We start from the raw sequence: 14396 nt of genomic DNA, 5'->3' as shown, positions 1-14396 counted from the left end.
CTAATTATTCTTTTATTGATTATTTTAATATCTGATTTTTACCTATCTAAATCATAAAAATTCTTGAAATAAATAGAAGCAACTTTCAAAATAGTTTTTATTGGCAATATTGTCAGTCTTTTGTAAAAAAAATGTATTAAACCAATCAGATGCTTATCTCTTTATTCTTCATATATGATTTAAACGCTGAAACATTTGTAGAACTAAAATTGTGTTTAGTTTAAACAACCGGGTTGTCTCTGTTCCTATTCCACACCTTATAAAACATATGCGATTATTAAAAGAAGCTACGCAGTACTTTTTTCTTTAAATTTTATTTAAATATCTAAATAAAACATGTTTAAAATAAGAATTAGTTTATTTCTGGTATGACTATTTATATGCAATAGATAGTTTTTTTAAAGAACTCTTCCATTAATTAGCTCATAGACAGTAGCTTAATCGGTATTTGACTATGTGTTGATAGTTTAATGTATTTTATTATTTATATAAACATATATTAAATTTCATAGAAATGACGGGAATTTTTTTTTGCGTTTATTAATACTAGCTGTCGGTATCTCACTGTCGTGAGGTACCGCAGCTAGTTTAGCCTATAACAATGTATATAAATGTAAAATTGCTTCTAAATTTGTTTATTTTTTTTAACTTGTTTACACATTGTTTCAATTAACTTTTTAAAAGCTCCTGAGGTTTGCCGTAAGGTAAATTTCCTCTATAAATAATTAAACACGAATAGAGAGAGAGAGAGAGAGAGAGAGAAAGACATTTGTTCAAAGGTAGCTCAGGATATTGTCGCCAGTAAATTCCAATACTCTGTAGCAGGGTATTTAATTGTGCAATCTATGTCTTGTTAATGTTGACTGCTATGTGATTTGCCTACGTAGCAATTTAATTTATTTGTCTGCCGAGAGGTGCTGCTACGCGTACATTATATATTATATAGAATTGAAACGTGGTAAATGTAGACAAATAAATGCTTAAGCCGATTGACGGGGGCTGGCACAATAAACTACAATAAAAATAATGTTAAATGTATATTAAAGACAGATAAATCAATGGATGTTTAAGTATCGGTTCGAATAAAATATTACTAATGTGAGTTAAATGTATGTAAATAGTAGCATATGTTATATATTTATATACACACCTGTATTAAATTTTTTAATGACGATAGTCTATACCAACTTTCAAAAAGTATTCTACTAAATATTTTTATTGCATATTAGTGAGCCTATGATATAAACATGTATTAATTAAAACTTATAACACGTAATAATTAAAACCGTGTAAAGAATAATATGTTACATGCAACATCTGAATTTCGAAAATTCATAATTTAACTAGGCAATGTATGCATTGTCATCAGTTCAGCTACAGTATAGTAAACAATTCATTGCATTTTCATCGCAGCGTTTATTCAAATATAATTACTACGGATATGAGTGTATTGGTCAAAGTGAATTCAAACAGAATTTTGGTCATAAGAGGTCGCAAAAACAATTATCACTTCTCAGAATTCAAAAATTCACTTCAAAATCCATAAAAGCAGGGGGAACGCTCGTTACCGAAAGTTCCCACTACGACGGAGCTGACACGATTTTATTGATTTTGACGTTGATTTTTACCTTCTGAGAAGAGATAATTGTTTTTTGTGCCTTCCTTTTGCGAAAAGTTCGGTTTTGATATGCTTCATTCGATTCTCACTTATTGTAAGTTTCTAAAGGGCGATGTTGACAACCCTTAGAAACTTACTTAGCTTTAGAGTTCCCTAGAGAGTCGCGATTGCGTCCAATATTCTCACCCGTTGCAGCCAGAACGCTCTTCTCTCATTTAAGGTATTCAATAGATTTTTTTTAAATTAGATCAACAAGTTATTTTTAGTAAAAAAAATATATTTGACTATGTAAATCTTAATTTATGACTAACCTATGTCTTATTTTAAAGACGAATTAACACTATTTAGTTTGTATAATTGTGCCCTAAACTCTTCTTATTCATTCTCTCTCTACGTAACATATTCAAATCACAATATTTAAAAACATTGAAATTGGTAATTTTAATTTCAATAACAGCAAAGAAAAGGCAAAATATAAATTAAAATCGCTAATCTTCAAATGATTTTACGCAATTAATTAAGTGTTAGTTGTGCTATAAAATGGCAATATACAAATAAATGTTTCATCCTCCGTTCTTAAAATAATAAATACCGACATCCCATTTAAGAAAAAATGGTCTAAAATTGCTTAAAATAAATTTTAAATATTACTCGGAAAAAATCAGATTATTTGAAAAATTTAAATATTTTTATCCTAGTTTTAAAACTAGGTTAAAAATATTTAAATTTATTATTTGATAAAATAAAATATTTTTTTCTAATTTCAAAACAATAACAGAAAATCACATGCATAAGTACAATGGGTATGCATTTTTTTTATTAGAATTATTTTGATAAAAGTTGATTGTAATGATAAAAAAATTGCTATCCAAAAAACAAGTATACATATTAAATTTATTCTTAAGGAAAATATTTGTAAAGCATTCGAAAAATATCAGTAAAAAAATGTCATTGAAATGTCAATGGTTTATGTGCTGGCAGTGAAACTGGCATTACTTTAGCGCCGAATCGGTTGACATTTCAATTACATATTTTTTTACTAAAAAAAATTGAATATGTATATTTTCTATATATATTGTTTTAATTTTACATATGTATATTATATACATAAAAATATAAAATTAATAAAAATATTATATAATATAAGCATTTTTTCTGCGTTATTATTTTTAATGTTTTAAAGTGAATCAATAAGCAATTTAAACGAAAAAACTTTAATTAAAACGCTTAATAATATTTGCTCAAAATAAACTTTATTAAGTGATCATTGAATACTTAATTATTATTCCGAAATGTTACAAAAATAGTAAAATAAATGTAAATAAAATGCTTTGTTAATAATTTATACATATAAATTACTAGGTTCAGTGTTGTAAATTAATATTATTCATTCTAAATACACATAAATCATTTTAATGCTAAAAAATACTAGGTTTAGTTCAAATTTGGGTTATTAAATTCAGGTATATATAAATATATTCTGTGAACTTAACAATAATATAAATTTGTTTGACTATATTGTGTTCCCCATACCTCATATTTGAGCAACTTATTTACTCTTACATTTTTAAGCTTTAGAAGTTCAATTTGAGTTCGTTGAGAAATTTGCCAAATCTTTCTACTATACAATTATTAATGACTAATGTCTATGGATTTATCAAATAATGATAATCAATTTTAAAACAATGTTTTCAGATCAAATTAAAGTCAAAGTATTTTAAATATTGTCAAACTATTTAAATAAAAATAAAAAATTCACTCATAAAATTGAATCATTTTTCTAATGTCTTCTTAGGGAAAGCTCTTATTTAAATTAAAAATAAACATCGGTTTAAATTTGCATATTAAAATATAATCGAAGTAACTTCTTTGTTGTGAACAATTTTTCATAACCGAATCCTTAATATAGTTTTGAAAGGATTGCAGTTTTATTCGCGCTTGATTTAAATTGTTGAAGTCATAGAAACCGTATCAACAACAAGCAAATGTATCTTTTAAAAAATAATATATTAAAAAGCTAAAAATTAATTAAGATAAATACACACTTTCATTTTATTTCATAATAAAATATGATTCTGGTTTTTGTTGCAGCATTAGTTTTATATATAGATAACCAAACTTTAAGGAGATTTGCTTATTCATGTAAAAAATATATTTATTTTCAAAACAAGAACAAAAAACACAGAAACAACAGACTAATTCAACAGTTAGGAAATGGCAAGTTCGGGAAAATGTGAATATATTAAAGCACAACAAAGAAATACACAAATTCAATATCGAACATAAAAATATCCGAAAACCTAATTTATTTTTTTAAACACAAATGAATATATAATACAGGTTTATATATGTTACATATAAAGCTTTATATGAGATTATTTATTATGGATTATTAAATTAAATATGTTTAATAAATTTAATGACAACAGGTATCCTTATGTATTATAATCTATTATTTATAGAGCACTCTCTTTATTGAATCTAGTCGACGAAGTAGAACAAATAACAAAAGCCTTCACGCGGCAAAGCCTCTCTCCGTTTTCCTTTAACTTTCCGCGAAGTCAACCCTTCATGTTTATGAAGCATACCTTAGCTCTTTATCTTTCACATTTCGCGATATCGGAGACACTTTTCCTTGTATGTTTTGAATTAACAACTTTTACTTTGACACAACATGAGAAGGGAAATTCGGATATCGCGATATTTTGCAACACCCTTGGGTTTCCAGCTCACGGATATTCAACCGATTGATATTCAAATAGCGTTCGCACACTTTAACCAACATTGTAAAGGAAAGAATATTTTTTTATTTTATTAAAAGTTATCTTCTTATTCACAGAACACGATAGCACACCGCTGCTGCTGTCACAGACCCAAAGTCGCAGTGAAGAGCAAAACTTCTGGTCGATATCAAGAAAATTATAAGATGCGTCGTTCGAAAACTTTGTCCGCGAGAACTAAACTCAGCTATGTTAACTCAGTCACAATTAAAGAGGGGAATAATAACTCTAAGAGGAACAAACTAAGATGCTCTTTCGGTGGCGTAGAAGTTAAGAAATCTCTACAGCCTAAAGACTGTGTTAATAAGTATGAAACATCCTTCTCTGAAAAGATCTTCAAGATATCGCCTTTCAAGGCCAAGAATGAAGATTCTTCATCTTTAAATGAAACTAGCTCTAAGATGCTGAGGAACGAGTCTACAGAGAGTGCCAAGAGCCATTCCATAAGCAACTCCAGTCTTCAAGATTTAGACGAAGAAGAATTCACTGGAAAAGAGTTGGCCATTTATATGGAACAAATAAACAACAACATTGCCTAATTTTTCAACTATTGTCATACTCCAAACTAGTCAATGTTGTATAATATTTTATGTAAATAAAAATACTAGTCAATGATATTTTTAAGAAATGTGCATATGTTTAATGTATGATTATTGTACTTATTTTTATTATTCATTAATAAATTGAATAAAAACGTATTTCGTAACCATAAATTACAATAATAAATGTATTTTTTATTAAAAAATGAAATAATTTTTCCAATGCTCACAAAAAAAATACAAATATTTAAATTTATTTCTTACAAAAAAAAACTATAAATATATAATATTATATTTAAATTTTATTTACAAATTTATTCAACACATTTTTTTAATAGTATCGTCACAAAAATAACATTCCGATCGTTTTTGCATTAACACCTTTTTGCATTAAATCACACGTATTAAGCATAATTTTAGCAATGAACTATTTACACGAAAATGTAATTTAAATTTATACATAAGAAAGAAAGCATAGTAAATAATAAACTAGTTTTTAGAAGTATTGCGATATACATAGAATATTATTGAAAGATATACATTTATAAATTTGATTATAAATCTAATACTTAATTACATTGCTTCAAACATAACTCCATAAACAAACATAATCGCGAATATTACCAGTTGCTTCATAGAAACTCTGTATAGTAATCGCCGAATTAAAGCTGGATCTATTTTTTTTTATGTTTTAAGTACCGTTAAATTTTCTTAATTTAAAAATAATTTATAAGAAACTCAGACGGAAAATTAGAAAAAAGAGGTTTTAAATTATATCAATGTTTTTTTTAATACTCGTATTTTAGTATTTTAAAATATATTTTTTATGTTAAACAAAATCATCATTTTCTCTTTATAAATCTATTAAAAATGTGATAATATTGCCTTAATATTATATTTTAAGACAGGAGGATACAAAATCCATTTATAATTTTACTGCGCAAAACCTTTTGAGGACTTATAATTGCAATGTACATTTTTCCTATATTGTAAAAACTTAATAAATAATTTTTTACACAATTGGAGACTTAAAAAATACAAATTTGCAGTGAAAACGGAGGAAAAATAATCTTGACTGTCAAGTCAATACGAAAAATATATATAAAATGGTGAGAAAGAGCAATTGATTCAACAAAAAAGGTAAGTAGAATAAACATTTATATGCGTCGTCTAGATTCTACATAACTGTTATATATTCTACATAAAATATATCTTGCTTAAATATCAATGCAAACTAATTACAGTAATTGAAGTTCAGTATGATATTATATAAAAGTTAATATATTTAGAAATGCAAGTTAAAGATATCTATGTAATTGATCAAGATAAGCTGACTAATTATTCGTATTGCATATACTAAAAACTTTTGCCAATAATTAAGGAAAACATTAAAAAAGTACGTCATAATGCATATCAATTAAATATATAAATCATTGGTTTGAACAAAATAAAAAGAATCTTCCACCTTAGTCAAAGTTTTTGCCTGAACTGTATTTTTTTTATTTTGCATCAAACGCTTTTTTGGGTACTTAAAAATAAATAATCACGTGTTTGACATTAATTCTAATTCCACAAGTAAGATAATATTGAATTAATTGCTGATGTAATATATCTAAAGAATTTCATCATGACCATTAGTAATAATATTACTTTTACAAATTTACATCAGACCAAAAATAGGAGAGGCACTTAATTAATAAATTATTCAATGTATTTCTGTATGTGTTCCGTCTCCGGTCCTCTTGATCCTCTTCTCGATGAAATCTTGGGAAGGGGTTTTCAAATCGTACGCCCATCCAATCCACGCCATCAGATCGATGAATGCTTTCGTCACATTTAGCGAGTAGTCGCCGAGCTCCGCTACTTTGTAGTCCCACGGGAACGTGTGGTGGTAATTGTGAAAGCCCTCGCCCAGAGCCAGGGCTGACACCGTCCAGTTTTCGACTGATTTTATATGTTTGTCGTACGGTCTGTTGCCGAACATGTGAGCGGCACTGTTCACCAACCAGGCCATGTTCAGCGAATAAGTGTACCTGAGCATGGCTGATATAAACCAGGAGTTCTGCCAGGTTTCACCCCAAAGGAACACGGGCAGTGCCGTCGGTATCACGAAGCACAGTAAAGGCATCAAAATTAAGTAATATCTGGGAAAGAAAATATGATTTTTTTTAAGTATTATGTCTAGAGCCGGGGTGGCTAAAGCATCGACCGCGGTCGACTGGTCGACCGCGTAATTATTCGTAGTCGCCCGCCAGAAACAAAATAAAAGAGAAAGAGAAAAAATAAAAGAACAGAAAACTATATGTTAAAGTATGTGGCTTAGAATGATTGTTAAATCCATTATCGTTACGTGTTTTTCTATACATTTTTGTTATAAATATTTTATTACATCATCAAATATGGAAAAAGGTGATGTGATCAAACTCAACCCGGAGGGAAAAAACAGAAAGAAAATTGGAGATTGAGCAAAGTGGAAAGTTTATATCGCTAGGGTTATAACTTAAGTTAGGTACTTAATAGTATTTTAAAGTATACGTAAAATAAAGTGAATTTTGTCTTCTGCTATTTTTATTGTTGATGCAAGTGTTTTTAGTTAACCTTAAAATTTTCTTAAAATCAAGTGCCAATTAATAATTTATTGTTAGTTATTATTATAATGAATTGTTTAATTTTTAAAATAATCGTTTATTAATAAATTACTAATTAAAATGTATAGGTACAGATAAAAACGTGTCACCATATTAATGTCTCCAAAATAGCAAGGAATCATAAAAAAAATCTTTTATTGTAAAAATTGTTGCAACGTAAAACGACCCACATTACCAAACAAAAAGTAGCAAATATACGACACCCGTTAGAGAAGTTTTGAACAAGGGTTTGCTATATCACATCGGACACTTAAGAGGCGTTCGACTGGAAAAAAAGTAAATGGCCAACAAAAAACCCTAAATGAAAGGCAAACGTCTAAAGTTCGGTAAAGACAACGTAAACTTCGTAACTAAGATTTTTTATTTTTTAACAAACACTAATTTTTAACTATTATATAGGTTTGTTTTTTGTGATTAATGTTTTTCATGCAGGAAATTAAAACTTTTGTTGGGTATCGTCCATCAGAACGGTACCACCCTTCCTGCATCCACCAGTATTGATTTGGTCCGCCATAAGTGGAAAATAAGCTGAACCGCTTTATTTTGTGGAAGGTACCATTAGAATAGATAGACTAACATATATAAACTTAGATGCTTATTTTTATTAAGTTATACATCTTTTTATGTAAGAGAACCATATCATATCAATCTTTCATTTCTTCAGCAATTTGCACGACCTAAACTCAATTGAAAATGTGTGGTATATACTAAAAAGGAAATCCTGACAAAACATCCCTTATCAAAAATATACAGGATGTGGCACGGTGATTCGGAAATTCAAGATTACATAAAAGCAGCTGTCGCTAGTATGCCCAGACGAATACAAGCTGTGATACAAGCAAAGGGAGGCCCTACAAAATATACGGTTATGAAAATTTTAATATATTGATTTTAATATTTAAACATAAATTAATCTATCGTACAAAACCTAAAATAAATTGTAATTTTAATTTAATAACTATTTTGTCTAAAAAAGTTCAAGATATCATGAACACTATTATATATAATTAAATCAATATTAAATTTTCAGAAATAAAAAAAATTTAGATGATAAATATGCAACGGAAAGTATTTGACTAAAGTTTTGCAACGCAGTAAAAAATAATTAAATATATTACAATTAATTTAGTATTAAAGTTATTAGTTTATTTTTTAGAAATATCTCATCACTATTTATATACATATAAATAACATCACTCATTTATAGGTAAGTCAAAATTAATTGAACAGTAATTGAACCTGATCTTGTTTTTAAGATAGGATATATTTTAATAGACCTTGTTTTTTATATTTTTTTAGCATTAGAAATTCGTATAATACTTGAATTTAAAACTCGATTAGGCTATTTTTGGCCAGATGTATTATTACTGTACGACTTTTATACGTAAAATTACATCCGAGGAAAATTGAGGGAAATATTAATTGAAAGCCTCTTGTGAAGCCAAGCATTAAATATTTTAATAAATTATTAGGCTAATGCATTTATATGTATATAAATGAGTTTTAACACATTGCCTACGTTAAACTTAATAAAAATTTAAATATTACATCTAATATACAATATAGTAATTTACAAAATCGATGGTTCGAGATAGTCGTTAAGATTATAACAAATTAGGCAGGTGATTAAAACCCCACATATAAATAAAAAATAGATAATATTATGCATAAAAAAATTTAATTCGGATTCTGTAAAATACTAATAAATATATAAAAATTAAAACTTTATCATGTATTAATATTAAAAAATATTTTGTGCCACATATGGCTACTTTTAAATGCCGGAATAAAATTTTACGGAATATAACTGTTAAAACTTTCGCCTATATGTATAAAAGGTATTAGAGCCACTTAAGGTTTATGTGAAAACCATTTAATTAATTTATGTAACAAATCGTAATAATATTAAATAATAAAATTATCAATTATATTATTATCAAAAGTTAAATTGTAGAACATTGCAGAAAAATATTTTAATAAAATCTGAATATGTATTAAAAAAATAACTATTCTCTACTCGTTTTTTTATATTCGATAAGAACTTTTACGTTGATAATATTTCAAAACGAATATAACAATTTGCTAATTTTAACTGTAATTCATACTTTCTAGTACTAAGACTAATAATGAAATAAATGACCACTTAAAAAATAGTAATGAGTCAAGAATATAGAAAATATTTTAATTTCAACTAAGTAGCCCGATTTCAACTGATAAATAATAATTAAAAAAATTGACTTGAATCCCAGAATCATTAAATCAATAAAAAATTATATAGCATACTTCTCTTGGAATTTCAGAATAGGATCATTGTGTAAATCGCTGAAATCCACCGTCTGGCTTTTCTCCTTGACTAGAGGGTGTTTTTTGCACAATAACCATCCGACATGAGCAAAGAAAAATCCTCTCTCAGCATTGTGAGGATCTGCATCCGTCTCTGCGTATTTGTGATGCATCCTATGATCTTTAACCCATATTATAACGGGACCCTGAAATTAAAAAAAATAATATGGATTTAAATATATTCAAATTTTACATTAAATATAATTTAAAATATACCTGAAATGAGACAGTATTTAAAATAAGTAATATTATCTGTAATGGTAATTTAGCCTTGTACGATTTGTGAGCCCAAAGTCTGTGAGCTCCTCCTGTTATACCAAGACCAGCAATTTGTGCTACTGCAAATGCTGTTAAGTATAAAACATATTAAAATTTTGGTTAATTAGTTATTTATATTTTATATATTACCTAGTATGCTGGTTTTCCATTGCGCAGACGTGCACGCTAGATAAATTCCGTAAAGGGCACTTAGGTGCAGGCTTAAAATTAATAAAATATTTATCCAGACCAATTGCAATTTTCTATCGTCAGCTTTGGATAATTTGCTATTTTCGTCCGGCAGCAAATGTGAGTTTGCTATCTCTTCTTCAAAAAGTGTCCCAGTTTCCCCTCTGTTGTGAGGCGCCATTATCTGTAATTTCAATATCATTATAATGAATCATGAATAAAAAATTATACCAATATATAACGGCTAATAGCTTCATTAACATTTTCAGCGAGCACATACAACTTGTTTGCTTCAATCGTATAAAGGCAATAAGCAGTATTCTCAAATTTTATTGAGATGTATATATACAGAAAAGTTTTTATGTGGATGTGTAGAGAATAGGTAATAAATAAATTATTAAATTTTTTTTGACAAAAAAACATTATTTATTTTAATAGTAAAATAAATTATTTCGTGTTTTTACACATTTAACACACATCATGATTTTTTTAACTGCAATAGTAAATTTGTGTTCAGTAATAACATTTGTTTAAAATTTTTCTACCATAAATTTTTTATTATAAGCTCTCGTTTTTTTTTTAGATATTTTCAATATTGACAATTTTATTTTATAGTGCGCATTTACCTTATTGAAATTTACGTTTTACTCATGTTACGTCACAGTGTAATATTACATTTACATATTTACATTTTTTATATTACATTATTCCTAAAATAAATCCGTTCTTTAAACAGATTTTTTAGCCTAAAACTAAAATCATAATAACGATACCAAATAACTATTTGAAAATACTGATTTTTTGTTGCAAGACTATTGCATTTCTTTTAGATTTTGTTGAGTTTATAAATTAAACCACTTCAGCATTTACAATTAAAAGGATACGTTATTCTATTGCTTTATAAAAAAATTAATTTTGCCATTTGATACAGCGTTTTTACGGTCTAAGAAAAAAATAGTTTATTTGTTAAAATAGGACACAACCGTGAGAAATCGTTTAATAGCTACAATAAAATATCCGTCACCTAGAGAAAAGATAACAATAGCAGTATTTCCTAATATATCTTAATGACCAACGAAATATTTAAAAAAATACTCGTTCCACTGCAGACGGACAAAGAAATATTTCATAGAGGGAGCCATAAATATAAATATGAAAACGCAGGCAACCAATAATCGTCTGAGGACTTTCTCTCATCACTTATTCTTAAACATTTCTCTAAGACTTTCTCAGAGACTTTGAAGTTCAAAGCATCAGATCTTTGAGAGTTTTCTAGCTTGGACTATAACTAAAAAGAGGCTGACTCAACTTTAGATCAGTAAAGATCGCAGAAGCCGATGTTTTCAGAGTTGAACTAGCATTAAAAACGCCTCAGGCACGTACGGACAACATTTTTCGATTATTGCGCAATATATTTAAAATTTAATAACAAACATAGTCTTGACAAAAATAAATCCACCGACTCAAATGTTCCAAAAGGATTTTCAATAGCAGTAAATAGCAATTTAGCGAATTTCTTGACTTACATATTATTAGAAGCAATAAAACAGTTAAGACAGCATGCAATGCCATTGTCAGTCTAATGCAAATCCATTGTCTATGAAATGAAAATGATCGAAATTTACATTTTATAAAAATAACCGTCAGTATATGCACGCGAAACTTTCAATCATCGCTGAGTTGCCCTTGAGATCGAACATAAGAGTCGGGTCTGTCGCCGGGGCTCCGCCCTAGGCCAACAATTTTTATGATGCTTATGACTCCAATATAAGGCTCAAATTTTATAAAAGCATGCTACTGTGAATCAACCTACAAAAGGCTACAAATATCGGCACCTCAAGAAAATGCAGCCCTTAGAGCTGCGCAACGGAGACTAGGCGCTTAAAAGAATGGCAACATTAAAGGGCCCCCCCAGTGGCCGCATACCTTAATAATGTGTCACCTTATGGCTTACGCTTTACTGATGCTGCAACATATTCATTATAGTTTTTTTTTCTATTAATAAATATGAATTTAAATACTAAGGCTCCCACTCGAAAAATATACAATATAAAAACGTGAATCATTCAACCTGTTAATTAATATATTTAAATGACTCTTGCGATAAATATGCAAAAAATAGTGAATAAATAATGTGCTGCAAAAATATAAAAATATTTAATGTGCTGCTAAATATGCATAAAATAATGAATATATAATGTATTTTTTATAAAATGCAATCGTTAAGTCTATAGCTAAGTTTAAACCTCCGATGAAAACTAGTTTATAATAAATGTTAGGAACTTATTGATTGGAATATCTAATTAAATTTAAAAAAATTATGATTAAAAATAAAATTTTACAATTTTTTTAATATACATATTTATTAATTCGAATTAAATTTTTTATTTTTACACAATTATAATAGGGAAAAAATATTTGACTGTATAACCTTTAATTTGTAATTTTAATAAAATATCTGGATAAAAAATATCAGTAACTAATAATAATTTTAACAATGAAAAATATCAATTGCTGCGGTATAAAAAATATACACTTACCAAAATCAATGTAAAACAATATTATAAAAAACACATGAAAATAACATTTAAGAAAAATCAAACTCAAAAAACAAATGAGATAGTTTTTCTTGCGTCTCTCCTAGTAACTGTAAACAATTATAAGTATAGGTTTTTAAAGTATACAATTAAATTTTTTGGAATAAAAATCGCTATACAAATACTTTTACCCGTACTATTATTAGCAGCTAATTGCATTGTATCAAGAGCTATTGACATTGCTCTTCATAACCTTCCATATTGTTCTGGAGTATATATATTCAAGTGAGTGTTGAATTTTAATGTTATTCTCTGGTAACCATCTACGTTCATCAATTATATTTACCTACTATATTTAAATTTAATTAATAATTATACATAAATTAAAAAATAAACTCATTATTAATTTACTTATTTCATAGGAAATATGATATACCTCAGTTTCTTGTCTTAAATGTAAAAACTTCAAATGTATTATATTTTAAGCACGCATCAGCTAACGAAAATGTTCTACGACCTCATAAATTAATTAAGCAAACAATACAATACTACATAAACATGAACCGCTTTGTTGAGTATGGAGAAACGTGACTGAAGTGTTTGATTCTATAAAAAATTAATATATTATTCATAAGATTATCTTTTAACTATTTGGAAATGTAAAAAATATCATAAATACAGAGATAGAAATATGTTGAAATTTAAATATGAAGTATTGAAATATTCTTTAAGCTTTTCCTACAATTTAATTATACGATGAAGTTTCCAATCTAATCTGTTTTATTTATTGATACAAATTTTCTCACCGCAAACGATTCTTATTTTATATCAATAAATCTTATTCGTTATGTTAAATTTTATGTATTTTTCACACACTTTATTATACAGTTACATTTTCATAATAAAACACCTGTTAGTATTTATATTATGGTATTCATGTAGACAAATATTAGATGTATTGTTCATCAGAAATTGCAGTTGTACATTATAATATTCACTTAAAACTTACTATTTATTTTATTTCACTATCCTTAAACCACAGTTTTAATCGCACTATTCACCAAAATTTAAAATTTAACCGGCTACAGTAAACTTCAACTGTGGACCTATACCGAGACAATGAACATCAATAACTGATACCCAAACGCAATCGTTTATAAAATTATATACGAACTTCCTTCCTAGACATTGGTTGCATAGTTTAACTGGCACGATATATTTATTGGTAAATTATAGCAAATTTATATCCCATTATGTATGCATTTATTCTATGTGATATTCTATAGAGATAATGCAGAATAATAAAAAAACAAATTATCTAAATTATGTTAGCAATACAAATGTAATACACAACAATTTCTATATTATATGACGCGACTGTAATACATAAAAAAATAGTTTCCTTGAAATATGACGTATTGTTTCGTTGTAATTTATTTAAATTCTGGTTTACGTGATTTTTCTCTATTTTAATATTTTTTCTA

At 27.3% G+C, this 14396-nt stretch overlaps 2 protein-coding genes across 3 annotated transcripts in view; one reads left to right on the top strand and one right to left on the bottom strand.

Annotated features, from left to right (window-relative positions):
• The window catches only part of LOC148227644 (pyrokinin-1 receptor-like), a 57123-nt gene extending 51999 nt beyond the window's left edge, over positions 1-5124 (top strand). The window contains exon 5 of the mRNA XM_088201924.1: positions 4458-5124. Coding sequence (XP_088058050.1) covers positions 4458-4937 — 480 coding nt within the window. The 3' untranslated portion in view covers positions 4938-5124. The remainder of the gene's footprint in view (positions 1-4457) is intronic.
• A 483-nt stretch (positions 5125-5607) lies between these two features.
• Positions 5608-14028, bottom strand: LOC148227643 (acyl-CoA Delta-9 desaturase-like). Of its 2 annotated transcripts, none has more exons than XM_088201926.1 (5): positions 13922-14028; positions 10337-10559; positions 10145-10275; positions 9869-10074; positions 5608-7081 (listed from the first exon to the last, which is right to left on the bottom strand). In XM_088201926.1, exons 2-5 carry the CDS (start codon positions 10554-10556, stop codon positions 6643-6645), a joined length of 996 nt encoding a protein of 331 aa, XP_088058052.1. In that variant the 5' UTR covers positions 10557-10559; positions 13922-14028; the 3' UTR covers positions 5608-6642. The 2 variants fall into 2 exon arrangements, with proteins under 2 accessions (XP_088058052.1, XP_088058051.1); XM_088201925.1 differs by lacking the exon at positions 13922-14028 and adding an exon at positions 10637-10685.
• Between the last annotated feature and the right edge of the window lie 368 nt (positions 14029-14396).

The sequence above is a fragment of the Plectrocnemia conspersa genome, unplaced genomic scaffold (genome assembly GCF_051122295.1).
Source record: "Plectrocnemia conspersa isolate PC_06_02 unplaced genomic scaffold, ASM5112229v1 ptg000013l, whole genome shotgun sequence".
In the NCBI taxonomy this organism is placed as follows: domain Eukaryota; kingdom Metazoa; phylum Arthropoda; class Insecta; order Trichoptera; family Polycentropodidae; genus Plectrocnemia; species Plectrocnemia conspersa.
Note: the sequence above shows the minus strand (reverse complement) of the source record. Positions and strands in the feature narration are given on the sequence as shown.

Coding starts and splice junctions, on each gene's coding strand:
- LOC148227643 (XM_088201926.1), bottom strand. CDS start 10,556: ATGGCGCCTCACAACAGAGGGGAAACTGGGACACTTTTTGAAGAAGAG. Junction 10,276..10,336: donor ATGGAAAACCAGCATACTAG/GTAATATATAAA, acceptor TATACTTAACAG/CATTTGCAGTAGCACAAATT. Junction 7,082..9,868: donor ATTCTGAAATTCCAAGAGAA/GTATGCTATATA, acceptor TTTCTTTCCCAG/ATATTACTTAATTTTGATGC.